Here is a 27,818-nt window from a genome sequence, read left to right as displayed (position 1 = left end):
GTGCTTTGAGGATGAACATTTTAAGATTTTAAGAGGCAACATGTATTTCTATAGCCAGGATTTCAAATAATCTGACTACTCGAAAACCACTGGCCATGACTAGCTGTATTAGCTGTCATCTTAGCAAGCCATCTCAATTCTTCAACACGTCTGACAATCCCCCATTAAATCTTGCTAGCATAGCGGCACTGTTGAGAGTTCTCTTCCCAGGCTAGCCGGCTAATGCTAACCAGGCAGGGGCAGTGCAGCTGGCAAACTGTGCTGCTCATGGGGATATTTAAGCTTGAATGGCAGAAACAGCAGCTCATTAGAAATGGCAGATCAGTAAGAAAACTGACCTGGGAACATTATAGGGAACATTGATCCAAGGTCATAGAGTAGAAACCGGTTTCTTAAAACAGTTTATTTTCACATATTTTTCAGGTGATGTACAGTGAATGTTTTAGGGACTAATCTTTACAGTATCAGTATCTGCAGAGAACACTGTCCAATTTTTATTGATAAATGTGGGGGAAAAAAAATCATACTCAAGTGAGGTTGCTGATATAAAAAGTGATCTTACAGTATTTACTCATTCGCCAAAGGTACAAAATACTAAAATTAAGGTGAGAGAGAGTTTTCGGTCTGCACAAGGATACTTTACTAAATCTACAGTAACCCATTTGAAAATGTTGACATTCTCTGAACTTAAGTTTAAATTTCATACTCTGTGGTCAGAGCCGTTCCTTTTTGCCAGGCAACCCAGTAGCCATGAAAATGTATTATATGTTAGGTCCTTGCTCTAAAACCACGGCCAGAGGTATCCACTAATTTGTCGCACTGTGTATTCCAGTGACATTGTGTGGAGATATTTTTATGCCTTTTATTATGCGTTTGCTGACCAAGCCATGAGTCATGTGGATGCTGAAAAAAAAGCTAACTATGTGTTAGACAGAGCGATGGGTCCCTCCCTGCTCAGAGTTTTTTCTCTTGCGGCACAAATGCATCCTCTATCACAGGTTAAACATAACAAAAAGATCCTAATGCAAAAAATTGGAAAGTTTTGACTCGTCTTCCTTTTATGATACCATGCATTTGGACTTAAGATGGAGTCTCCTGATCTAAGTCTCCAAATTCACCCATGTTTTTTGAGTGATTTTTTTTTTTTTTTTGTGAAGCCTGTTCCCCTCCTCCATCCTCAGGGTAAAAGCTCTGAAAGCCCCACCTACACATTTTGCACGACTCTAAAACAGTGGAAATGAAATGGCCGGCAGATGTGCAAGTCACACACTCCAGACTGTGAGCTAGATCATTTAGAGTGCATAAAGAAAACAAGCTCTCCTTAAATTGCTGCTGTTACTAGCTTTACTGATAGTGCCCTAAGTTTCAAACATAGACTTTGAAGGGAAGGTCAGTGGATATCACATTCTGATATGTGCTCAGACCTGTTCCCTGAAGTGGCAAATTCTTTTCAGGAACTGCTTGGAAGCAATAAAAATCATAGAGGTGCTCACTTGTACATGATTGCATGCATTAGTGCAGAATGGGAATAACAGAGTTCTTTTAAAACATAGATGAAGTATATTCAGAGGCAGAAATGTTCTAGATTTGGTTCCCTCTTTTCTCTCTGTCTGTCATATGGAAAGTTCATTACCACAGAGTCCAGAGTTAGGAAAAAAAGGATATCTGGCCGGAGAATAGCCTGTAATTTAGAAACCTCAGTCTGCTCTCTCTCTCTCTCTCTCTCTCTCTCTCTCTCCCTACCTTTTTCTGTGTGTGTGTGTATTACACGTGTGTGTGTCTTCACCTCAGTCAGTGAAATGAGTATGTTATGGGGAGCTCCTCCTATGTAATGACCCTCTTTGTAGTGCTGCAGTCTTTCAGACGATATAACCCAAATGCCACGGCGGCGGACAGCCCGCACGCTTTCCCTGCAGCCTGCCTGTCGGCTGCTGTTTTCTACTCACCCCTGTTTCAAGGCAAGCACAGAGTAGCTGCACTGTCTTCATTAATGTAACACATCAACAGTATTAGATTTCACTATATCAGCTGTATGGTGACGACATGCTTTCCATTTTTTTAAAGGTAGTCATTATATTACATTTCATTTAACCTTCCAAAGTTTATTAAGTTTATTAGTCAGTTATTCATCCTGAAGCACATTATTTAGTGTCTAATATAAATTATTAAGAAACAGCAGTGAAACTAATAGGAAAGGTTTATAGTTTTGAGAGTGGGGAATGTAAATCTGGTCAGATTCAGTAAGTTTCAAGGGTTAAACGGAATAGAAATTGTAAATAATAAATTGTAAAGAGTTCCAGGGTCCCTGGTTCAGTCTTGAGCTTAGGTTACTGTCTCTGTGGCATTTCGCATGTTCTCCTCATGTATGCTGGTTTCCTCCTGGTTCTCCTATTTCCTCCACCTCCTAAAAAAGCATGCTTGTAGTTTTATTGGCTTTGGTAAATTGCCCTTAGGTGTGAATGTGTGTACATGGTGTCCAGAGATGGACTGGCATCATGTCAAGGATGTATCATGTGTCGTATCCATGTCCCTCATCGTGTTTAGCACAACCCTGAAGATTAATGAATGAAGGCTTTTATGACTGGAATTAATAAGCCATAATCTGACACACCTTGATCTGGAAATCAATTTTATTACTTTAATTTTCTCTTGTTAACATAAATGCATTTTTGCTTACCTTATTGTCATATCGTCAAATTGTATAAACTGTTGAAGGTATTTCCTCAGGTCATCATTGTTTAATAAGTAAAAGTGTCTATACTCTATTCTATATATTTTAGATGGGTTTGGGTCGGTTTGGGTCAGATTGGGTCCTTGAGCAAGACCTTTATACCTCAGCTGCTCAGTTATGTCCCATCTCAACTGTAAGTTGTTTTTTATCAAATGAGTGTTTATGTATCTTAAAGCTACAACACAGTTAAGCTGACTGACACTGATATCTTACATCTTGCATGACGGCAGCTTTTATAATATGCACTGCACATCTTGATGTTCTGCCAGTGTGTTTAACACAGTTAATATCCCAGGACCTGGTCTTAATCCTCACTCTCGTAACTACACACCTTTACTATTACTTTCACTGTAGTTACTGAATTATTCTTAGTAGTACTAGCAGTAGTAGCATACGAAATAACATGCTTGAATGTGAATAATTGAATAATAAGATGGGATTAAAGTGAATGTACCTGCCCATATTTAAAGATTTAAAACTCAATCACCAGCATCACTTAAAGGAAGAAAATACAGTTTACTGGAGATGCCTTGCTTGGGTGTGTCTCTGGTGCTGCAAGGAATCAGGATGTTTTGCCCTAGGATAAGTGCCAATCCAACAAGCCCTGTGTGAGTTCTACTAGACGTAGCTGTTGTTTGCTCTCTGTGCTGAGCAGAGGTGAGGACTCTTTGCTGATTCACACTGATAGCACTACAGCATCAGTTATGACAAACTGAGCTAATGTGTTGCTTTTGAAATTTGCTTAACTTGCACACTATGTAAGAAACAGTATTGCTCATGTAGCTTTGGTGCAGCTAATGTAGTATAGTATAGCTTATGTAGCTTTGAGATATATTTTCCCTATTAAATATCTCACCTTTTTGTCACTAAAATAACTAGGGTGACAGCGTTGCCACCTCACAGCTCCAGGGTGACCAGTTTGATCCTGAGTTCAGGTTACTGTCTATGTGGAGTTTTGCATGTTCTTCCTCTGGATTCTCTGGTTTCCTCTGGATTCTCTGGTTTCCTTCCATCTCTCCAAAACTTGCAGTGTGTGAACTGGCTACAGTAAATTGTCCCTAGGTGTGAATGAGTGTGTGAATGTGTGTATTATGGTGCCATGTAATAGAGTGGTACACCTGTGTTCACCATGACCCTGACCAGGATAAACTGCTTAGTTTTATTAAGCTTTATTAACATCTAAAAAAAACATAGCAGATATTTTACAAATATTAGAGTCATTTAAACAAGACTTTTAATTATATTAGTGATCTCCTGTACTGACCTTTATATCATTAAATTTTCTGTTTGTTTCTTGTGAAATTATGCAAATGATCAATCAAATCTGTGAAAAAGCATTTTGTAATACACTCTTAGAAAAAAATTGTTCCATCTAGCACCCTAAAGTTCTTCGGATTCTCCCTTTGAGGGAACCATTTAAGTTCCATGTTCCAAATAGAACCTCATTAGGAAGAGCTGTTGAGGAAACCTTTTTCCAAAGAGTGTATTTATCTTGCAGTTGTACCACGTGTATGTGACTACATTAGAAGCTTGTTGTGAAGCTAACACTTGTATGAGATTCCAGCAATGATTCTGTAGGAGCTGGTTGGCAGGTGTAATGTACATAAACCCTGACACCATCTGCATGTTCCTCTTACTTTCTTCCTGTGAGTGTGGAGAAATCAGAGGCGCTTTACTCGGGTGCAGCATGAGGTTGTTCCCCACCAAGCAAGCAGAGTCAAGCACATCTGGAACACAGCAACATGCAGCACTGGAAAAACACTCACACTCTGAAGACCATAGAGAAAAAAAGAAAGCAATGCAAAATGCCTGAAAAAAAGCTGACACACAGTTGAAGAGGGAGCAGAATTAAGGCTATGACACGGAGAAAGTTTTTTGCAGAGAACTTCTGAAATTTTCTCTTTTAGTGGCTTTAAAATGGTGCTTCAGTTTGAGACATTTTTACCCAGAGGTTTTCCCAGTCAGAGTTGCAGCTGTCCCCCCAAATAAGCCTTGCTACTCCTATTGGCAACCCAACTTTGACCTCAAATTATTAGACTTAATAAATAATATATTGTTCATGTCAATATGAAGTCAATAAAGTAATGTTTTGTTTTTTTTTGCTTCAAGGAACAAATCAGATTATCTGCGAATGCAACTTTCTCCTCTATCTAATTAGGTGGAGGTACCCTGAAGTTGATTTTTTAAAGTTTATTTTGACTGTTACAAAGCACTGACACTGAAGACTCATTCCAGAAGATGTTAAATAAATATCTCCTTACATAAAACTTCACCATATCAACAGTTACGCATTTACACAATCTTTTTATTTGAGCATCTGGCATACTAGTCTCGGAGAACTGATAATGTATTACAATGAAACGATAACAGATTACAATGAGCACATTAAGAAAAATTGTTGGCAGCAAGTACTATTGCCTGGGCTGCTGTTATAGAAAATTAAAAATCAGCACCTTCTAAATAATCAGACTGGAGCATTCAGTGTATAAATATGTTCTATTAAAAACATTTAAATGGCTATCATCATCACTATTATCAGACAGAGTGAGCAAGCTACCCAATGAGCCATGGCCATTGCGTATCCCAGCTTCAGTGCATCCCAGTGGCAGCTCTGAGATATGAACATGAGTTTCACTGTTAGGACTATTAGCTGTGCTACTCAAGAACCTAACAAATTTGTTTTTTGAAAGAATTATTGATACATTCAAATCAATCTATAATATCAATCCAAGCTCTTAATTACAGTTATAACAAACTAATTAAACATATAAATGTTTAAGTATCATTTTGGTCATACTTGATACTAACTGAATACAAAGTCTAACATTCAAACATCCCATTTTTCAAGGCATTCATCCCTTAAATTGGTGTTTTGCTGCAGCTTTGTTTTGGATTCAAGTTCTTAAAATGGTGTTTTGAGTTGTGCAATACTTATATTGGCATTTTACTTATACTTTGGATATGTACCTCTGGGAGGCTCAAACAAACTTTCATAAGTAAGTATTCATATTTGATAATGTTCATTGAACAAAGACAAGTGCTACATTTTTCTAAATGTAATTTAGTGCTTAAGAGATCTTTCTATTCACCTCATTTTGGTGGTGAAGTAACCATTACTAAAGGCAAATATGTGAAGGTGGTTATGTCTGACTCCAGCGTTATACCAATGCAGTTCCTCCTGAGTGCAGATTTTCGTAGAACATGCCTCACAGCTCAGCTCCTTGGCCATCTTTGAAACACATTTCCTCTTACATGCTCCTCCCCTTCAATGCTTTCCTTGCTTCGACTTCAGCACAGTTGTCTAGATATTCCAGCAGTGACTAATATTTTACTGGCGCAGTTCTGAAAAGTCCTGTGAAAAAAAGAACAGCAGCAGACGCCATTTTTATAAAGCTTGTTTCTTATTGTGTTCACTTAATTAAGCCTAGAAATCTACTACATACAGACTAAAATAGATGTCTATATATAACAAAAACGTTCAGTGGTATATTGCTACTTTAGTACTTTATTGCTAAGGAATTTATTGCTATTCAGGTGACAGATCATAAAGAGTTAACAATCTGAGGACACTGGGAAATTATAAAAAATACAAATAAAACATATGAAAATATATACATGACGAATGTTTCTTTGCAGCTGTAAAGACAGAATTATGCACAGCTAAAGCCAACTGCTAGCAACTTCACGTGTGTGTGTGTGTGTGGGTGTGTGTTCTCCTGCACACACTGGGTTAGTAAGGTATTTAGAAATGCCTAGTCCATGAACCTTCCCATAGAATTAACCAATGAAACAGTTGGAGGGCTGTTACACTACTCTGTGGTTCATTAAAGCAGCTTAACAGCAGACATGGCCATATTATTACTGCATAATTACTGCAGAGAAATCATTTTTCTCTGCATGTTGTAGGCCCTAAGTAGAGAACATTGTGAACTAAATGTATGTCTCCTGAAACAAGCCAGTGAACCATGAAAGGTATGCAATGCAAGCAGTCTATATAACACTCGCTCATGTAACATCATCTCACCTGAAAATGAGAAAAGTGGTTTAAAATACAGTTTTATAGGGACATTTATTAAGCATGGCATAAGGTACTGAAATCGAATGCGTGTGCAGCTTTCATAGTCTGTACAAAGAATGAACAAAGAATGTAGGGTATGTAAATGTAGTTCATCTATGGCATTCTGTGATAAGAAAGAAATAAAGCTGACTTTTGAATATGTAGGTTTCTAAACCTGCTATTTTGGATTTGAATATCACTGATTATACAAGAATATTGTAGATGCAATGGAAAGTTGGGCAGATGCTTCTGAGTTCCTGCAGCTCTGCATTGTACAGAGAGTAAGTGGTGGAGCTTGGCTGTGGACATGTCTGGTCCTGTGGCCTGCTTGGAGCTGTGTGCTGAGACTCAGAGCTGAAACTGGATCTCTCTCACCTGCCTTTAGTCTTTAAAGCAAACTTCTTTAGCTGCATGACCTTAACCTATAGGCTAAATGACATCCCCAGTCCAGTGCTTGGTGACTTCCTGGAGAATGAACTTTTTTGATCAGCTCAGAATACATCTGAGCCAGGGAAAAATCAAAGCTTTCACCTGGCTCAAGTGTATTAGGAAGTGGAAGTTAAGAAAAAAGTGAACTGGGGCTTCCCCAGGAATTACACTGAGACGATATTTGAGAAGAAGTTGACATGAAGCTGTGAGGGTTTGGGAGACAGAGGACACAGGAAACACGTTTAATTGCGTGATTACAAAAGTACAAAGTGTTAACATATAGAGCGCAAACGTACTCAACGCACAATCGACCTTAATAAAAACGACCAAAAAGACTCCGCACGAGCGCGTCCGGTCTGCACCGCATCTGCCTGCTGCACCGCATCTGATCCGCGCGCGCCTCTGAACTCCCCGCATTCTCTCCAAAAGCGCTGCGTAATAGCGCGCATCTTCCGTGTGCCACCGATCAGCCTGACCTGTCCTGCCCACAGGACTAGCAGCACTAGTCTACAAACCCCTGCAAAGTGACGCCTCAAATGCGACTAGACCCCCAGTATGAAGCCTGGGACCAAAAAAACGCACACGGGTTTCGGATCTCGTCTGTGTCCACGTCCTCAAAAGAATGGATCTAATTAAAACGTTGCACTCGTCATCACGGTTAGAAAGTTGCCAAAGTTTGCGGGGAGTGGGCAGGGACCAGGGGCGGTCACGTGACCCGCGCGGGCCGTTCTCAACTCAGGACCTCTCTTGAGTTCCTCACATCCTATTGGTCCAGCGGTGGCTCTTCGACGCGCAGTCATAGGAACCTCCTGCCGTATAAATAGGGCTGATAGGACTTTGTTATTCCAGCATCACGGCAGCAGGTTCCCGCTAAGTTTGGAGTTTAACTTTGCGTCATCGCGGCTGTATGCCTGCTTGAAGAAGTGAAAAAACCAGGCACCGCGGCACAAGGAGTCTGCATGTCGGACTAGACATGCTCAGCTTTGTGGATACCCGGATTCTGTTGCTGCTTGCAGTGACATCGTACCTAGCGTCATGCCAATGTAAGTTTCAAATGTGCTTCTTCTGTTTTTGTTTTTGTTTTTTTTTTTCTGGTGTGTCTTCCCAAGGACCCTTAAGCCTCTTTTATTCCTTTGCTGACTGAGGATTCATGGGGCTGCCTGTGGCCACTGTACTCGGAGTTGACCTGAAGGACAGCTATCCACATTGGCTATCAAAAAAAGAGAGAAAGAAATAAAGAAAATAAAGGATTCTCGTGCGTTTAAAGGATGCTTCGTGGTTTTACCTTGGATATTTTCATCTTTTGAATTTGCAGATGAAGACAAATCGCTTGACCGCAAAACATAGCTGAGTAACACTGCATTAAATAGAATGTGCTTAAGGCAATGCAGTTAGATTGATCTCACAGCCTCTAGTTTGGGCGTCGCGAGTTTTTCCAGGCTGCTGTATATGAGCGCTGGTCATAAGTGTAGGAAACACACGCGCCCTCTGCTGGACGAATTGTGTAATAGTATATTTTGGCATTCGGCATTCAGGCTCATTTTCCTTAGTTTGCTTGGTGATTAAGGCGCAGTTTAGTTCAAATTAGCAGCAAAATAATAAATAAAATAGCAGAATAGTAACAAATGTTCATTACTATGAAGTGGATAAATCATTATATTTCACTTTTTTTCTAATGGGAATAACAAAACTAAAAGCTCCATTGCAAACTTATTTGATGTCCTTTTAATTAACACATTCTTGTTAATCTTGTAGACTTCCTTATAAAATCTGCTCCTCTTCTAACTATTTTGTGGCTATATTTTTTTACTTGCGCCAGAGACCTGTAACGTGCCCCGAGGCGCCATCTAGTGGAGATACAGTGACATAACGGCGCCGCCCTACAGCTCATACCGCTATTACAGCGCGCCACCTCTAGTAGGCGTTAGGACGGGATGCGGGGCGGGGCGGAGCAGAGTAGCGTTAGCTCCGCCCACAAGGCCACTCATCAATCAGACTGACTGAATGACCCAAATAACTGCGCATAGTTTATCCGGAAGACCTAAACAGACCAATAGCATTTGTTATGTGCCCTATAGGAGCTTCTGAATTTATTTCTCTCTATCCTATTTTTAATTGGAACAGATTTTTTTAGGTATTTCCACAGTTTTGTGTCATTGTGTACAATAATAGTCCCATTAATGATAATAATAATAATAATAATAATAATAATAATAGTGGTGGTGGTTGATTTAGAAGTATTTTCCAGCATGCATAATTTGACATCTATAATAAGACTGACGTAGTATTCTCAGTTGATTATTATTATTATTATTATTATTATTATTGGCACAGTTATTTCTTACTTAAAGAATTTTGAGCTCCACTTTAAGAGCTTTCCTGACTAGCAGGTGTTTTCCATTTCAGTGAAGCACCATGAAGATGTACTTCTGTTCCTACTACAACAAGGTTAAAACAGATTGTTTCATAAGTGACCAATATAACAATAAGGCCTATGCAACAGTCCTCAAATTACACTACATAAAGTAGATCAAAGCTTGAAATAAGCTTGAATGTTTAATATAACACAGTTATTTTACAGGTTTAAGTAGCGATTAGTGGACAAATACAGTGGAAAATGACTCTTTGTATGTGTTCAGAAATTTTAGTCTATTTAGCATTGAACATTTAAAGCCAAATGTTGTTTTTGGTAACCAAGAAGATTATTAAAGCATATTTCAGTCTATAGTTGAATTTTTCTAACTGATCATTTCTCTCTTCCTCTCCCTTTCTTTCTCCATGTCACTTCTCCTGCCCCGTATCATCAAAGCGGTCAGTACACTTTCATGCAATTATTCTTTAGTAGTGCAATAAAAATTCTTACCCTCTTTATGTTTCCATAATGAAGGATATTCGGTGAACAGATCCATGCCAGTCTCAGATATGCTACAGTATTCTGTGTTATCGAGAGATTTCAGCAGTGCTTTTTTTCCCCTCTTTCCTGTCAAAAAGTCCTATTGGCTAAGGTAAATGTCAGTGAAATCAGAAACCACTCACTTCTCCTGGGCAGGCAGCTCGAGTACAATGAGCCCCTTTTAGATGGCTGTCTGAAGGGGAGGCCTTTACACAGAATCAACACGGCCTAGAAATTCCTAACAGAAGTACTGCTACACAACAGGGCCTTCAATTTATATACATACATACATATATGTATATACATACGTATATGTATGTATATACATATATATATTCAATCCAATATTTACTATATCTTGTATTTGAGATTAAGGCAGATTGTTCACCAGAATATCACTATTAACACCAGTTTCTACTTATTTGGAGTAGTTGATGCTTATTAGAGGAACAAATTTATTAAGTTATGTTTAATTCAAATGAGGCCTTCAGGCCTTCATACTCCTTTAAGCATCTTTGCTCAATATGTATGACATGATGCACAATCTCTGATGACTAATCACATGGCCTATCCAGTGCTCTTTTACTCTAACCAACACGAGAGCATGTGAAGAGTCTATGAATATGCATGCTTTACTGAGAGCTTAGTGAAGACTAATGTGCACGTTAGTGAGATAATACAAGCATACACATCAAATGACATAAGAAACTTGAAAAGATGGAATAAATAAATCTTGCATTTATTTATCTTTCTTTTTGTCTAGGCTTATCTGAAGGTGAGCATGAACTGTTATGGTCATAGTGATGTATGTAGCTTGTGGCATGTGTGAACTAAGTTCATGGTTCTGTAACTGGCTAAATATGATCATGCTCAACTTAATATCAAATTTCTGATCTTAGTTCACACATTCTCACAAACGGCCTTAAAGCTAGTACACAATGAATGCCATATTCAGTGAAAGCCAATCGACTTCTGCTTATGCAAGTGAATGATGGCATGATTACAAACCTTCTAACTTCTAAAGGATTTGTTTCAGTTGGTGATTATCTTTTGTTTTTTTTTTTAAATGAATAGGGCCCAAGGGGAGATAAAGGACCTAGAGGTGACAGGGTAAGTCGGAAACAATGATTCCTCAAGATGATAGTGTGATAGTTTTTATTACTAAAAGGGATCAATGAGCAAAATGCTGACTGGGTGACCCTGCAGAAACCACACCCAGGAAATGACTGGGGCATAACAAATCAGTCTTTCCTTAAATCATAATGCAACACATTAACCATCATGAGTCTATAGTTATTATAATTTGAATGAGTCCATTAGTGTTATATTAAGAAATCACTGATCAGTCCTTCTCTGCTACTGCAACAAGAGAACCTTTCAAACAACGTAACTATGCCACTCATAAACAGTATTATGTCACTTGTACTCATTACTAAGAAGCTCAGAGAATGTCTTGGTCAAAGTTAGAAGTCTAGTTCCAGGGTGGACAATTATTTTCTACATTCAGAATCTAATATCAGTCTTCTTTACCAGGGTCCTAAAGGACCTGATGGCAAACCTGGCAAACCTGGACTTCCTGGGCCTGCTGGCCCCCCTGGCCCCCCTGGTCTTAGTGGAGTAAGTTTACACTTCAATGTTTGACATTTTTACCTGTTTTCGTTGTAATGAACAGAGGTTTGAGCTGTACTGATTTTGAGAATATTTTGATCGTAGTGTCCTATTGACCTGTTATGTCTGCAAAGGGTGGTTACCTCTTAACCCTTTGACCCAATGACCTTTGAACTTCAATCACTCCCAGTGTTTGCGTTTATGCCATGAGTTATGCTTTGTACTATGTTTTATGTGGCATCCAATAATGCAATGTGCATTTCTTCTTATTCTTCATATTAGTATTATCATTTTCAAATAAGATATTTGATATTATTATATGTTATTTATAACAATCTATATTTGTCGGGGAAAAAATGCTAACTTGCCTCACTTTTGAACAGAACTTTGCTGCTCAGTATGATGGCTCTAAAGGACCTGACCCTGGCCCTGGACCTATGGTGAGTGCCTGAAGTTCAACCTGGAAAAACACAACACAATTAACCATAGTTCATACAGACAGTAGATCAATGAATGTAGTAAATACAATGAATACTCCTGCAAGACTCATTTGTATTCTTCTGTAAAGGGTTTGATGGGACCTCGAGGCCCTAGTGGACCACCTGGTGCCCCTGTAAGTACATTTCTTTCTAAATTTTTTAATTATAGACACAAAAGCGACATTAAGCATTTGCATCATTTCTGATGTTTACAAAATATTTGTTTTAATACATAGGGACCTCAGGGACTCCAAGGACATGCTGGCGAGCCTGGAGAGCCTGGACAGGCTGTAAGGAAAATGGTTTATTCTTAGTTTAATAACACAGACAGGCACAAAACAGACTTGACCTTGAGCTATTTTCCACTTTTATCTTATGTTAGGGACCAGTTGGACCTCGTGGACCCCCTGGACCTCCTGGCAAGGCTGGTGAAGATGTGAGTGAAATTTTATTTATTTTTTTGACTTTTTCTGATTTTACTGATGTGCACATCTGACAGCATTGTCTCTAACTTTTATTCAGGGTAACAATGGCAGACCTGGACAGCCTGGAGACAGAGGCGCATCTGGCCCCCAGGTAAGACCAACTTCAGTACACTGCACAATTAATTTGCATGTGTCAAGTACACTTGCAGGGCTTGTAGTATAAATGACTAGTTAAACTAGCTTCAACTGAACTTTTCATTCACATCATTCCTAAAACATACATATTTATTTAACAGTCAGAAATGATTACATCATCAGGATGACAAAGGATGACAAAAATCCATTTATCTAGCTGCTGTGCTCTTAAAGTCAGAATACACAAGCTTCAGCGTCTTTTGCAGTCTTTGAAATAGACCTGTTACACTATACCTAAAGAGATAAAGCTGATAACATTGAAAAATCCATATAAAAGCACTCATTAATATCTTGTTCTTTTACCTTTACAGGGTGCTCGTGGTTTCCCAGGAACTCCTGGACTTCCAGGCATGAAGGGACACAGAGTGAGTTACATGTAGAGGAATCATGTATTTATCTAATTCAGGAAAACTAATGAGGTACTTTGTAATTATTTGCAGGCAAAATATACTATACTATGTATACATTTATATTTATATATGGATATATTGTTCTTTAGATTTACTATATTTTGGACAACAATATTCATATATAAATTGTGAGATGGATGCTTCTCTTTAGTGATTAATTTTTTTCTCCATCATAGGGCTACAATGGTCTTGATGGACGGAAAGGAGAGCCTGGTGAATCTGGAGCCAAGGTAAGATTAGAGATGAACTGATCCATCAGCCATCATGAAAAAGTGATTCAGTTCAGAACAGCAAAACTACAATGCTAGTGTCATTGTATAAGCAACGAATCCCCAGCTTGTTAGCTAGTTATTTATCTTAAAGCACATTACCTACAGTAATTTCAGTGAAACTGAAAGGAAAGCCTTGTAGCAAGAGTCATGAATGCAAGTCTGGGCCCACTAACAGGTCCTGAAAGTTAAGGGATTAATCTATATTTCCCATATGAACCAAAAGCAAATTTATTCATCCTGGCAGTGCCTTTATACCTCCAAAGCTATCAACTGCACCCATGTTTCTTCACAGATGGCCTTTAATTCTTATACAGTTTGAACCCACTTGTGCTATTTTATCTCTTTTAGGGTGAGAACGGAGCTCATGGGTCAAATGGAACCCCTGGACAAAGAGTAGGTTATGACTTATCATTTATCTTTATTATTAACATTATTCATTCTACCATTTTTTCATAATTTACAATAAAAGTAGAAGTTGAAATTGTCCTTATAATACACATGTGTTTGTATAGGGTGCACGTGGTCTGCCTGGTGAGAGAGGTCGTGTTGGTCCTTCTGGTCCAGCTGGTGCCCGTGGTGCTGATGGTAACACTGGTCCTGCTGGCCCTGCTGTGAGTATTTGATCTTTGACCCCTCCTGCGTCCTAGACTAAATTTCTAAGGTCCAGTCTAACGCTATTTTGTCTGTGATCTTCCTTGTCAGGGTCCACTTGGATCTGCTGGCCCTCCAGGTTTCCCTGGAGCCCCTGGACCTAAAGTACGTGCCTTCCGTTTGTTTCAACCTGAGAAAGAGTGTAAAATAAAAAGCGCAAATGAATATGTTTGCATCTTAAATGTGCTACCTGCATGTCTGTATAATGTATCTTTACTTAAATTACTTCTGATCTGAAGTCTTCCACGTGCCATAGCTGCATTATTGTAAGAACAGTTCAGTATCAGCCCACCACTTAAGCCCTTTCTCTGATTTCATCATTATTTGACAGGGAGAGATCGGACCTGCTGGTCCCTCTGGCCCAGCTGGACCTCAAGGACAGAGAGGAGAGCCTGGAACAAATGGTGTTGCTGGCCCAGTTGGTCCTCCTGTAAGTATGCTTACTAGTTGAACTAAAGCACTGTGTTATCATCACAGTAATATACTGATAGCCTCATTTTGTTTCCCTTCTCTAGGGTAACCCTGGTGCTAACGGTCTCAACGGTGCTAAGGGAGCTGCTGTAAGTATTCAGTGGTACTTTATTTGAGTGAAAATAATAGTCTAAACGGATGTGAAATGCTACAACCCAAGGCAAGATAGGGCAAGTTTATTTGAACAGCACATGCAATACACACCCTAACAGGCTTGTATTCTTCAGGCTTTACAGAAATATACTTTTGTGAGTCAAAGAGAAACAGCACAAAGTCATAGGTTAACACTATAGCGGTGTTTCCCACAGCAGGTCTATAAGACTCTCACAAGTCCATATCAGTGCTCAGCTTTAAAAAGTGTTGCGAGATGGGAGAGAGTAAAATTGTAGACCGTCTGGGAGACCCAGAAGATTGGTTTGGGAAACATGACACAACAGATACATGCAGTATGGATCAGGCTAGATCAGGACTGTCACAATCATTAGCAGTCTACCTGCATAAACTACATGTATCTGTAGTGCCATGTTTCCCAAACCAATTCTCTAGGTCACCTACGTTTATACTCTCTCTCATCTCTCATATATATGTATATGAAATGGGATTCGTTTATGTGATTTTCTTTAAGCTAAATGCCTTCTTTTGAGCTAAACTCTTAATATATTACATATTAGATATTAGATATTTGATAGTAGGTTCAGATGAAATGAACCTAACAGTGTCTATTTTGTGCTCTTATAATACCCCTATCAAGATTTAAAGGAATAACAAAAACAATAAAAAATAAACTACAAGATAAGGTACATTACATTTGAAAAGAATGTATTAGAGCCAGTACAAATTATATTTAAAAATGTTTGACAGCTTCACTGGGTATCTAAAATAGTTGCACCCATCTTATATTCATTTCTAGTGTTGTGCTGCTTCAAACTAAAAAAGGGTGTCATTTTGTACCCTAATGGTTCTTTTGGTTTGTCACTCTGGGGGAACTGATAAAAGTTCTTTGTAGAACCCTACAACAGAATTTTTGAATATTAGAACCATTTTAATCCTCCAAAGAGCCCTTGAGGAACCCATTTTCTTAAGTGTACTTACACAGTTCAGTTGTGTCTTTCCATGTTGAAATGGAAAGTTTGCAGAATTTATTTTAATATCTATAGATTGCCATCTTTTAATTCTCTGGTTGATCTTGCAGGGTGCCGCTGGAGTTGCTGGTACCCCTGGTTTCCCTGGTCCAAGAGGAGGCCCTGGCCCCCAGGGACCTGCTGGAGCTTCTGGCCCCAGAGGCCTTACTGTGAGTTCCACCTAACCAGATAAAACATAACAAAACCATGCTATGTATATTGTCTATATTCTGCTGGACAGTTCTGAAGGATCTTTTCATTGCTTCTGCCCATTAGGGTGACCCTGGTCCCGTCGGAGTGAAGGGAGATTCTGGTGTCAAGGGTGAGCCTGTAAGTATAATTATACCATGTATTTTTGTTCCTAAGTATGTGTTAAAGAACAGGTGTTTCCTGGGTTGTTTCCTTTCCTAATCTTGTTGTGCTTGTTGTGTGCAGGGTAGCCCTGGCGCTCAAGGTCTCACTGGTGCTGCTGGTGATGAGGGCAAGAGGGGCCAAACTGGTGAGCAGGGATCAGTTGGACCTGCTGGTCCACGTGGACCCAGAGTGAGTAATGCTTTTTTTTTAGCCAAATACGTGAATCCTATATGTGCACCAATTTCACATGTATTTGCTAGTTTCTGTGATTTGCAGTCGTCAATATTTCAATGATGTATATACTTTTTCTGTATAGGGAGCCGCTGGAACTCGTGGTCTTCCTGGTGTGGCTGGTAGAGGAGGACCAATGGTTAGTAAATTATGCTAACATTATAAATACCTAATGAATGCCTGTTTGTAGTTTAAGACATTGACATTGTTCAGGAAAATGATAGGAATTATTTCAGTTTAGAAAACGTGCTAAAATAGTTGTGCACCACTACACATATGGTTAGACATATTTGTAATGAAGACCTTGATTTTTACCTGCTGTAGTATATGAAAGAGAAGAATAGCAATAACATTTCAGATAAGAGGTAATACTGACTTCTTAACTTTTTGCTTCCAGGGCATGCCTGGTGCAAGGGGTTCTACTGGTGCTCCTGGTATACGCGGACCTGCTGGTGACTCTGGCCGTCCTGGTGAGGCTGGTCTGGTTGGAGCCAGAGTAAGTATTTTACCTACACCTATTATTTATTTATACCTAAGTATTTTACCTATACCTATACCTAGTATTTTACCTATATATACTGTTACTGAGAAATATATATTGATTCTCAGGGTGTCTGCAGAAAGAGTTTGAGTATTATATTCTCTCGAATTTGAATTTACATGGCCTTTAGGCTATTCATAACTTCCATTTTCTTTAGAATTTATGTGATATTAGATTTACAGGATTATGTGTATATTCTTATGTGACTAGATCTGCTTTAAAAACATTTGATATAACATGGGACTAGTTGGGCTTCTGCAGAACAGGATTTTTTAACTCTGAAGCTCATGGTATATTTAAAGTTCTATCATGTGACTTCAGCAAATTTATTTTTTGCAAAATATGCATAAATATAAATATTTGTTATGTTATAGTAATGTGTAATGAACATGGAACAATGAGAGCTCATCTACTGAGTCAGATTCCTTGTGTACTCTAGCATATTAGCCAATAAAGCAGGATTCTGATTTTCCTTACTTGTGAATCTGGTATATCAGTACTTCAAATTAGTGTTTAAAATACATCGTTTAAAATACATTAGTTGTTAAAATACATAAAAAGCCTTTAAAATGTATTAAATGCATAATAAAGTTGCATGCATATAACCATTAAGGATACAAACAGATATGGCGCAGTAAATGGCAAATGCTGAGTGTCAGTATACAGATTTTTTGATGGTGAATTTGACAAGAGAAATTGCTACATGTTAATTTGCTTTCTGGTTATAGGGTCTCCCTGGTAGCCCTGGAAGTGCTGGACCCCAAGGAAAGGAGGGACCTGCTGTAAGTGTCCTCTAATAAAACATCATAAATATCGATACTATATTGATACAAGTCAAATCTATAGAGAACTGCTGAGGTCTAACTCAAAAGTGCTCTTTTAATCACTGATACTGTGGATCTCCATCTTCAGGGTCCTTCCGGTCAAGATGGCCGCGGTGGACCTCCTGGCCCAACTGGACCCAGAGGCCAGCCCGGTAACATTGGATTCCCCGGCCCTAAAGGACCTTCTGTACGTAGAATTTAATATATGTTACAGTAATCCAAAGTAGCAGCAGCCAAAATCTGACAACTGACGGACTTCATCATAACATATCTGCGTCCATCTTTAGGGTGAGCCTGGCAAACCCGGAGAGAAGGGACCCGCTGGTGCTCCCGGTCTGAGAGTAAGCATCTCATAATTCCATGTCATCCCATAATCATCAGTACTGATCTAATTTTATGCAGTAATGCAGTTGTCTAGTCACTGAGTCATATTTTGTCATTTTAGGGCCCCCCTGGTCCTGATGGTAACAATGGACCTGCTGGTCCCGTTGGAGTTGTTGTAAGTAGACGTCATAAAACCAGGAAATCTACTAACCTAATATCAGTGTGAGACCTCTGATGGTATTGTCGATTTTTCTTTGGTTTGCAGGGTGGTGCTGGTGAGAAGGGAGAGGCAGGCCCCGCGGGTGCTCCTGGTTTCCAGGTCTGTATCTCAATGGAGTAACTTCAGTGGTATTTGGTTGCTCATTATTAGTTATGTGTGTGTGTGTGTGTGTATATATATATACATATACATGCACATAGAGGCATAGAGTTGAAATTGGTATTCATATTTAATTGTACTGTAGAACTATTATTCCAGTTGTCTGTCTGAGTCACTGATCTCTTTCTTTCTCTTTCTTTTAATTTGACAGGGTCTTCCTGGACCTGCTGGACCTGTTGGTGAGACTGGCAAGCCCGGAGACAGAGTAAGATCTTCATAAAATGGCAGTGATGAACCAAAATAACATAATTCTCCCACACAAAAATTAGACCGTTATATTTAAGAATATGTTTTGCATGCGTATATACCTCAGAGCAAATAAAGTGTCTATAGTCATTTTGCAATATAGTATCCAAGTCCACAGTAAATCTATTCTGGGCATGAATTAATTCATGAGTTAATAATGATACGGTAATAATAATGAGTTACAAGTGTATTTAATTTCTTCATAGGGTATTCCTGGAGACCAAGGTCTCTCTGGACCTGCTGGTGGCAAGGTATTATACTTATCCTTGCCTTGAACATATGTATAATCCAAAGCTAAATAACCAGATTAAAGATCAGTTTCTGACCATCTTCTCACATCTTCTCCCTCTTCTGTGTTTCCATGTAGGGAGAGCGTGGTAACCCCGGACCTGCTGGTGCCGTTGGCGCCCAGGGACCCATTGGTCCTCGTGGACCTTCTGGTCCTCCTGGCCCTGATGGAAACAAGGTAATGTGTGGTTATCTGTGTCACTGATTATTTAGTAATAACTATTCATACTGATTTGGGCACCAAATTTATTTTGATTAGATGTGTGATATTATATGTACATGAACACTTATCTATCAGAGTCTATCAGAATGAGTGTTAAAATGTACTGAGATTGCACTGTTTCCCTACAGCAACATAGAATTTTCAGCCATTGTGATCTTTTTCCTTCAGGGTGAGCCTGGTGCTGCTGGTCTTCCTGGTGCTGCAGGTCCCCAGGGACCTGTTGGCATGCCTGGTGAGCGTGGTGCTGCTGGTACTCCTGGACCCAAGGGTGAGAAGGTCAGTTCTGGAGAGAGTCATCTCTTTAACCTTTTCAACACTGTGCATCCTTAGAGTAAGAACTATTGTTTTAGCTCCAGATTCTCAGTCAGCATGTATATTGGGAACTTCTCATGGTCAAGACAGCAATGTTATTTGGTAGTGCTATAACTGACTCTAAATAAAAAAGGATCTTATTTTCTCTTATTTTTCACAAATAGGGTGAGTCTGGATACAGAGGCCTAGAAGGCAATGCTGGAAGAGATGGTGCACGTGTAAGTTCCACCTCAGGCTCCTTTAAAAAAAATATCACTATATTTATCTCATATATGTGATTATCCCATAATTTGTATGTCTAAGTTAAAATGGTTTGCTTTTTTTGCTTACCAGGGTGCTCCTGGACCCAGTGGACCTCCTGGACCCGCTGGTGCTAATGGTGATAAGGTAAAGAATATTTTCTGCTTCGTGGTTGAACACAAAATATTGTTGCAATTTTTCATGTGACAATTTAATTCCTTTATTTATAATTGTTCCTTATTTTATCTAAATTATGGAACTTCCACTGAAAAATCAGCAAATCATCACCATGGCCACTATAGTGTAGCATATGTAACCACTATTGCCCTCTGCTGGAGAGGCATCACTCACCCAATGGATCTGCCATATTGTCTACAGACGTACTAGGGAGATGAGAGAACTAGAACACAAGAGAACTAGAACCAAAGTAAAGAGAACATAATATAATTTTATATACTATTAACTATATACTACTTTGATTATTATTATTTATTCTTCCTCAAAATAAAAAAACAACTGTAATGATAATCAGTGGAAATATATCCTCAGAAAACTGCCATAGACACTGATGACATATCCTTAACATGAATTAAAGAAAATGGCCTGTAACAGACAAATAAACAAAATCTATCAAGAATCCCTAATGCTCTTTAGGTTGATTTTATTATTATTTTTTGCATTTACCACCAAAAGACAATATTCCTTGCTTATAATTTTGAGGCTTAATTCACCATAGTTGAGTAGTTGAAAGTTAAACTAGTTGCAAGTTAAACATGCAGTGAAAACATTCTGGCAAAAACAAAATAATATCGGACGTGTTAATAATAGTAAGACAGTCACTTTTTTATTGTTACTCATGCACAGCAAAAACACAAACTCATAATTGAAATGTTACCTCACTACTTGGGACATGTCAGTGATGCTGCAGGAATAATAATATGCATTGCTGAAGTTTGAGGAAGTATCACTTTAAGAGCAGGACCTGCAGTAAGGTTCTATAGAAGGACTACATACTTACCATGATTGTCAGTGTAATGACATTATACAACTCTACAATGTTTTTAAAATAGGAGCATTGAAGGTTTTCAAATAGGAGCATTACTCATCATTTACCCACAACATTAAGTATAAAAACTGTAAAACATTGACTTTGAGAAAACTGAGTTTATGATGTCACTTTAATTGTACCTCATATCTAAGAGATTGGGATTCAATGAATCAGTTGAATTGTTTTGATAGCAAATAAGTTCCTTGGACACTACATCTACATTTGTCTCTAAAAAAATCATTTGGTTCAAGAAATTCTGTTGTGTGATTCATTCCTGCCTGCTAAATAATGTTGAACTTTACTGTTCTCTTTCAGGGTGAGAGTGGTTCCGCTGGTCCTGCTGGCCCTGCTGGTGCTCGTGGTTCTCCCGTAAGCACTATTCCTTTATATCAAAAAGCGAAATGCTCATCCCTTCCATGAAGACCTGGAAAAATTATGACATAATATTACAAAGCACTCTTAACTGATTTGTCATAGCCATGTTACCGCCACTGTGTAGGCAGTACATCTAACTTGTGCATCTGCTTTATGTAATTATCTGTTAATAGGGAGAACGTGGTGAGGCTGGCCCTGCTGGACCTCCTGGATTTGCTGGGCCTCCTGTAAGTGCACATGCATGTCACTGTTTGTACTGACATGGAGCAATTCTATTTTTCACCAAAATCAAGATTTATAGTATTTCCATGGCTCTTGCAGGGTGCTGATGGCCAGTCTGGAGCTAAAGGTGAGAGAGGTCCAGCTGGTGGAAAGGGTGATGTTGGACCTACTGGCCCTGCTGGTCCTGCTGGTAGCCCCGGACCTGCCGTGAGTTTAAAATAATACAATAATACAAACACTGAGGTTAAAACTTGAAAGAGCACAACAGGGTCTTGAGAACAGAGTGGTATATGTGACACTTTGGACAAAAAAAAAGCTAGATATTTCAAATGAAATTTAAGTGAATGCAATATCTACTAACTAAGGTCCTAATGTGTATATTCATACAGTTTTGAATGAAGTATTAAAAAGTTCAGTTTTTGTCAGATGTCACTTATGCACTGCTGTTGGCAGAACCTTTTACATGTAGATTCTGAAATGTAGTTTATTTTGTAGGAATCAGACACTAGATGGTAGCCTAGCCCTAAGCCATGAAAGAGCATAAGATATACAGCTTCTGAACTGACAGTAGCATGAAGATGATAAATGTTCAGCAATATGGGCACAGTTCCTCTATAACTTATTGTATTATGTTGTGTTTCAACAGGGTCCCTCCGGGCCTTCTGGCCCCCCTGGTGCTCGTGGTGATACTGGTCCCACTGTAAGCTCCTTTAGTAGTATTACAATGCTACCTTGTGGTTTTTGTTTTTCAAATTATTGTTCATGTATAATGTTTTATCTTTGTCTCTGTCTCAGGGTTTGACTGGTTTCCCTGGTGCTGCTGGAAGAGTTGGTCCTCCTGGTCCTGCTGTGAGTTTCTTATACTTGAAAATTACCACTGAAACTTCATGCAGTTTCCTATACTATATGTTCACTGGCACGATCAAGATAGACTAGACTAAAGAGAAGTCTGGCATCTTCTTAATCTACAGGGTATTGCTGGACCTCCTGGTTCCACTGGTCCCGCTGGAAAGGATGGTCCTCGTGGTCCTCGTGGTGATGTTGGACCTGCTGGACCACAGGGAGAGAATGGCCTGATTGGACCTCCTGGCCCATCTGGTGAGAGGGGAGCCCCTGGAGAGAGTGGTGCTAAGGTATTTTCCCTAACACTCCAAATACACCTTAAGTTATGCCAGCTCCATTTTAAAATCAGAATGTACACAAATTAAGATGGACTATTAAAGCAGAATCCACTATTGTTATGACCACAGGGACCTCAGGGTATTTCTGGACCTAGCGGTCTGATTGGACCTCCTGGAATCACTGGTCTTCCCGGCGCCAGAGGTGAACGTGGTACTCCTGGTGGTATTGGCGCTGTCGTAAGTGACCTCATCCTCTTGTAAACGCATTCTGAACTGTGATCATCCTGACTTTGATATAGCTTTTGGGATTAACGTCATAGCTTAACATCATAAGCACAGTCACTGATTTCCAGAATATGTCACTTGTACTACCTCCCTTGGCTAACTTGGTAATCCGATGTGTTACTCAGGGTGAGCCTGGTAGAGTCGGCCCTCCTGGTGCCCCTGGTCCCCGTGGTCCAGGTGGTAACATTGGTCTGCCTGGTATGACTGGTCCTCAGGGAGAGGCTGGACGTGAGGTAAGCTATACTGTGCCATTTTGCTTACAGTGCCAGAAACAAGTTTGGGTAGCAGGTTTGGGTAATGTTCCATAGCAATGATTCCCAATCTGTGTGTTAAAAAATGTGTATACTTGATAACACCCTAAAAACACATGCAAGCTGATTTACTAACAAGTTCTATGGAGGATTGCATATTTTAAATGTCTGGCATGTTTGACTTAATGAATATGCAATTTGAGACAGTTTTACCTAAAGATGCAAAATACAGGGTGAATACAGTGTGATTTACCTAGCTATGAAGGTCACTTTGGGAACTGTAATTGTGTGCGTAAATCAAAACCTCCAGAGAAGATTAATAAATTTAAATACATTTGCGGAAGCCTGTTTCTGCTAATCTAGAACAAATTTATACCATTTACTAAGCCTCAATATTCAGAAATTTAATCTAAAATATGCCTTAGTGAAATACTCAATAGGTCTCTCAAAATGATTACTTATTACCTGTTTTACCAAAGGCATTGCAACAGCATTTAAACAGAACATTATTAATATAATGCATATCTGTGTTTATACTCTTTTATTCGTTTATTCATGTAGTATTTTGAGGGTTTTTTGTACATCTCACTGCCTTTAATAAGCATTATACTTGAGTTCACTTGACTCTTGAAGTTCAGTTTGACACACAAAATTGCCTAAAAAAAGTCACACTACGCTATTTATAAGATAATGCAGATATTAGGATGATGTTTGTTGGAACACTGAAAGCCACACTTCAAATTTTCATTTTTACTTATTTTAATTATATCCACTTTGTGACTATAGATCATTTCATTCAGTAATCAAATAAACAAAAGCATGCACTTAAAGCACACATCTTGCTGAATCTATTACATTAGCTTTGTGAGTATTAAGGCTAAACACAGAGTGCTGATATATCCTCCACCACAGTAACAGGCATGGCGCATATAAAGCTGATATATCCTCCACCACAGTAACAGGCATGGCGCATTATTATATATAATATATATTATTATAGTATTATGCATTTTGTCATTTATGGGTTTATATGTTTGATGTAGTCTGTGGAACTTCAGTTAATGCAAACATCATATACAGAAATCATACCCCTTGGACCAATCTGCAAAAGTGCTATTCAAACCTTAGAAAAATGGTACACGCACCCTCAGAATCCCCTTTATACCTTATACCAAAAATTGTATCTCATCATTTGAGGATGTTCTAATGGGACAGTGGTTGGAATAAACGAGAGCCTATTTATTATATTTCTTTACACAAGTACATATTGATCTTTACATTATACTCCTTTGTAGGGTAGCCCTGGTAATGATGGACCTCCTGGCCGTCCTGGTCTTGCTGGTATTAAGGTAAAAGTTAAACAGTAGTAAGAAACACAGGATGTGATTAACTATATATGTTTATTCTAATTTTTGTGGCCTGGATTAGTAACACGGTGACTTATACTTAACTGGACTCTGGTTCAAACTGACAGGGTGACCGTGGAGAGCCTGGAGCTCCTGGCCCTCTTGGAATTGCTGGTGCTTCTGGACCCCTAGGACCAGCTGGTGCTGCTGGCAGACCTGGAAACCGTGGTGAGGCTGTAAGTGTCCAAGCTTGAAACACACACATCATGTTCTTGATGCATTTCAGATTTGTCAGTAAACACTATTTGAGTTCCCTTGGTAGTATGGTAGCACCCTCGGAGCTGTTATTGACAGTATGACTTATTTTTTATGATACATAAAAATTACATTCCCATTTTGTGAATCCTTTTCTTTAGGGACCATCTGGAGCTGTTGGACCAGCTGGCCCTGCCGGTGCAAGAGGTGCCCCCGTAAGTAAAATGACTGTGAAAGATCCACAGATGTGTTAGTGGTTTATTAATAATGCTGTAATCAATGATAAATCTCACTTTTCTTTATGTGTTCAACAGGGCCCTGCTGGACCCCGTGGTGAGAAGGGTGTGGCTGGAGAGAGGGGAGAGAGAGGCATGAAGGGACTGCGTGGACATCCTGGTCTTCAGGGAATGCCTGGACCCAGCGTGAGTGACCCCATCCTAGTATTAGGGGTTGTAGTTTTCCAAATAGGAACAGAATGCCAGGCTCAGCCTTAATTTCTACATGCGCTCTGAAATTAGGATGACAGATATTCATTTTTAACTGGCTGGTCTGTAATAAAGGTTTTACCTTTTACAGGGACCTAGTGGTGATAGTGGCCCAGCTGGTCCTGCTGGACCTTCTGGTCCCAGAGTAAGTAACCTACTTTCTGTTACCAAGTCATTGTTTAGCTGTGGACCTTAGAGTACTGTTGGTAACATTTGTAATCTACCTTTATAGGGCCCTGCTGGTCCCAGTGGCCCAGCTGGTAAGGATGGTAGACCTGGCACTGCTGGTCCTGTTGGACTTGCTGGACATCGTGGTCCCCCTGGACAAGTTGGACCAGTTGTAAGTAGTCATTTTTGTCCCACAAGGATGAGGATAAAGGCTCAATAAGGAATGCAATGAACCATTGCAAGCATGTAGCCTGAAGAAAGTACTAACTTGATCTGCAGGGACCTCCCGGATCTCCTGGTGTCCCTGGACCCCCTGGTCCCGCTGGTGGTGGATATGATATTTCTGGTGGCTATGATGAGTACAGAGCTGACCAGGCTGCTCTCAGGGCTAAGGACTACGAGGTGGATGCCACCATCAAGTCCCTAAACACTCAGATCGACAACCTGCTCTCACCTGAGGGCTCCAAGAAGAACCCTGCCCGCACCTGCCGTGACATCAGGCTCAGCCACCCTGACTGGACCAGCGGTGAGTTCTCAAACAGCTGATATGTAACTCCTTTGAATCCTAAAAATATGATCAGAACTCCTGGTACTGACCTTCAACTCTTGTCCAACTAAGCTTATGGTGTGTGTCTGTTTTCTTTTGCAGGATTCTACTGGATCGATCCCAACCAAGGCTGCACCATGGATGCCATCAAGGCCTACTGCGACTTCACCACAGGTCAGACCTGTATCTATGCCCACCCTGAGAGCATTGCACGCAAGAACTGGTACAGAAGTACCCAGGAGAAGAAGCATGTCTGGTTCGGCGAGACCATCAATGGTGGCACCGAGGTGAGTTTTATATACAATTACAGTTCATAGGTTTCCTCTAGTTTATAGGTTTTGTCTATTACTTGAACAGAATTCTGCTCACATTGGTGTTACATTTGGTCATCCTTTTCTCTCCTCAGTTTGGCTATAATGATGAGACCCTTAGCCCACAGTCCATGGCTACACAGCTGGCCTTCATGCGTCTGCTAGCCAACCAGGCTGTCCAGAACATCACCTACCACTGCAAGAACAGCATTGCCTACATGGACGGTGAGAATGGCAACCTGAAGAAGGCTGTCCTGCTCCAGGGCTCCAATGATGTGGAACTCCGGGCAGAGGGCAACAGCCGCTTCACCTACAGCGTTCTGGAGGATGGCTGCACTGTAAGTTCAGCGTTCAATATCTGTGTATCTCTGTGTTTTATCCGGACCTATACAATCGCTATGTGTGTGCAATGTCTCATGACTACAGGATACCGTGAATAGCATCATTTTCTGATTTAGATTTCCACCAGCTCTTAGAAAGTCCATTTATTCAGTTAAATGCAAAAGCATACTTCCAAGAGATGAGATTATTATATGAGATAAAATTTTAATTGTGACTTGTGTTACTTCTCACTAACGTTTGTTTCACCTTTGTGATTTGCCCTACAGAAACACACTGGCCAGTGGAGCAAGACAGTCATTGAATACAGAACAAATAAACCATCTCGCCTGCCCATCCTCGACATTGCACCTTTGGACATTGGTGGCGCTAATCAAGAATTTGGTCTGGACATTGGCCCAGTCTGTTTCAAATGAATAGACTCAAGATAAATTAAAAAAAGAGAGAAAGAAAGAAAAATGAAAAAATCTCTGCCCTTCTTCTCTGTGTTGTTTTTTATACTGAATGCTGATTTCCTCTGCACATCCACTTGCTTAAGCTGGGCTCTATCGGAGAGGACCAATGGACTGAACGGAGAATTGCACAATGCAAATTAATACAGCTGCCCAAAAAGAGATGCTGGGAAACACCATGGTGTGGGACATGCCATCATTTTGTAAAAAATGAAAGAAGTGTAATAAAAATGATGAAAGTATGCATCACTTTGTGGTCTTTATATATCTTCCAAAGAGGAGGTTTAAAACCACAATTTCCAAAAAGGTTTAAACTACCTCATGCCTGTATAAAGAAAATATTACCAGACCTGAACCACATCCTAATGATTGGTACTAAGGCTTCAAGTTCTGTCCTGTGTCAAAGGTGCTCAAACACTTGAAGTGCGGATATATGGTGCTACATTTACAGCTGTGGAGGAAACCACTTTTACTGTATTACTTTGTATTGTCTTTAAGGAGTATTGCACAGGTCCCACTGATAACCCCATATTTTAAGCAGGTGGAAGATTCCTAAATCTGATGTTTGTCCGGATTTTACTTTTCATGTTTTCGTTGTTTTGTTTTTAGTTTTGTTTGGATTCCTTTTTTTTAAGGCATTTAGTTCAACCACAGCCCCCAGTGTTCATACTGACAATCACATTTCAACCATTTGAAAGGGTATTGGAGGCCTCTCTCTCGCAAAAATGAACCACAAAGTTTATTGTACCTATTTTGTATATGTGAGATGTTTAAATAAATTGTGAAAAGTTCTGAAATAAAGCATGTCCAATGTTCTAAAACACAACATTCCACGAGTTAAGTGATTTAAAGTGTTTAGAACAACTGAAAAGTCCATTAATGTGATATCATGACTTCAGAACTTTTAAC

At 39.6% G+C, this 27,818-nt stretch overlaps 1 protein-coding gene and 1 long non-coding RNA gene across 2 annotated transcripts; one reads left to right on the top strand and one right to left on the bottom strand.

Moving 5' to 3' along the window:
- LOC113536151 (uncharacterized) lies at positions 1-10,251 on the bottom strand. The gene is made up of 3 exons (XR_003403662.3): positions 10,081-10,251; positions 5,821-6,083; positions 1-4,458 (listed from the first exon to the last, which is right to left on the bottom strand). It is a non-coding gene; the product is annotated as an uncharacterized LOC113536151 (long non-coding RNA).
- col1a2 (collagen, type I, alpha 2) lies at positions 8,051-27,151 on the top strand. The gene is made up of 50 exons (XM_026929965.3): positions 8,051-8,260; positions 10,027-10,028; positions 11,185-11,220; positions 11,644-11,727; positions 12,102-12,158; positions 12,287-12,331; positions 12,434-12,487; positions 12,580-12,633; positions 12,720-12,773; positions 13,129-13,182; positions 13,404-13,457; positions 13,848-13,892; positions 14,012-14,110; positions 14,202-14,255; positions 14,482-14,580; positions 14,666-14,710; positions 15,814-15,912; positions 16,019-16,072; positions 16,178-16,285; positions 16,413-16,466; positions 16,725-16,823; positions 17,597-17,650; positions 17,781-17,879; positions 17,980-18,033; positions 18,138-18,191; positions 18,282-18,335; positions 18,547-18,600; positions 18,848-18,892; positions 19,009-19,107; positions 19,321-19,428; positions 19,629-19,682; positions 19,798-19,851; positions 21,068-21,121; positions 21,301-21,354; positions 21,449-21,556; positions 21,996-22,049; positions 22,145-22,198; positions 22,321-22,482; positions 22,600-22,707; positions 22,881-22,988; positions 24,302-24,355; positions 24,481-24,588; positions 24,769-24,822; positions 24,922-25,029; positions 25,184-25,237; positions 25,325-25,432; positions 25,540-25,786; positions 25,910-26,094; positions 26,214-26,456; positions 26,727-27,151. Exons 1-50 carry the CDS (start codon positions 8,191-8,193, stop codon positions 26,871-26,873), a joined length of 4,059 nt encoding a protein of 1,352 aa, XP_026785766.1. The 5' UTR covers positions 8,051-8,190; the 3' UTR covers positions 26,874-27,151.
- The last annotated feature ends 667 nt before the right edge of the window (positions 27,152-27,818 follow it).

The sequence above is a fragment of the Pangasianodon hypophthalmus genome, chromosome 23, assembly GCF_027358585.1.
Source record: "Pangasianodon hypophthalmus isolate fPanHyp1 chromosome 23, fPanHyp1.pri, whole genome shotgun sequence".
Lineage (NCBI taxonomy): Eukaryota > Metazoa > Chordata > Actinopteri > Siluriformes > Pangasiidae > Pangasianodon > Pangasianodon hypophthalmus.
The sequence above is the reverse complement of the archived record's forward strand: the minus strand, read 5'-3'. Positions and strand labels throughout refer to the sequence as shown.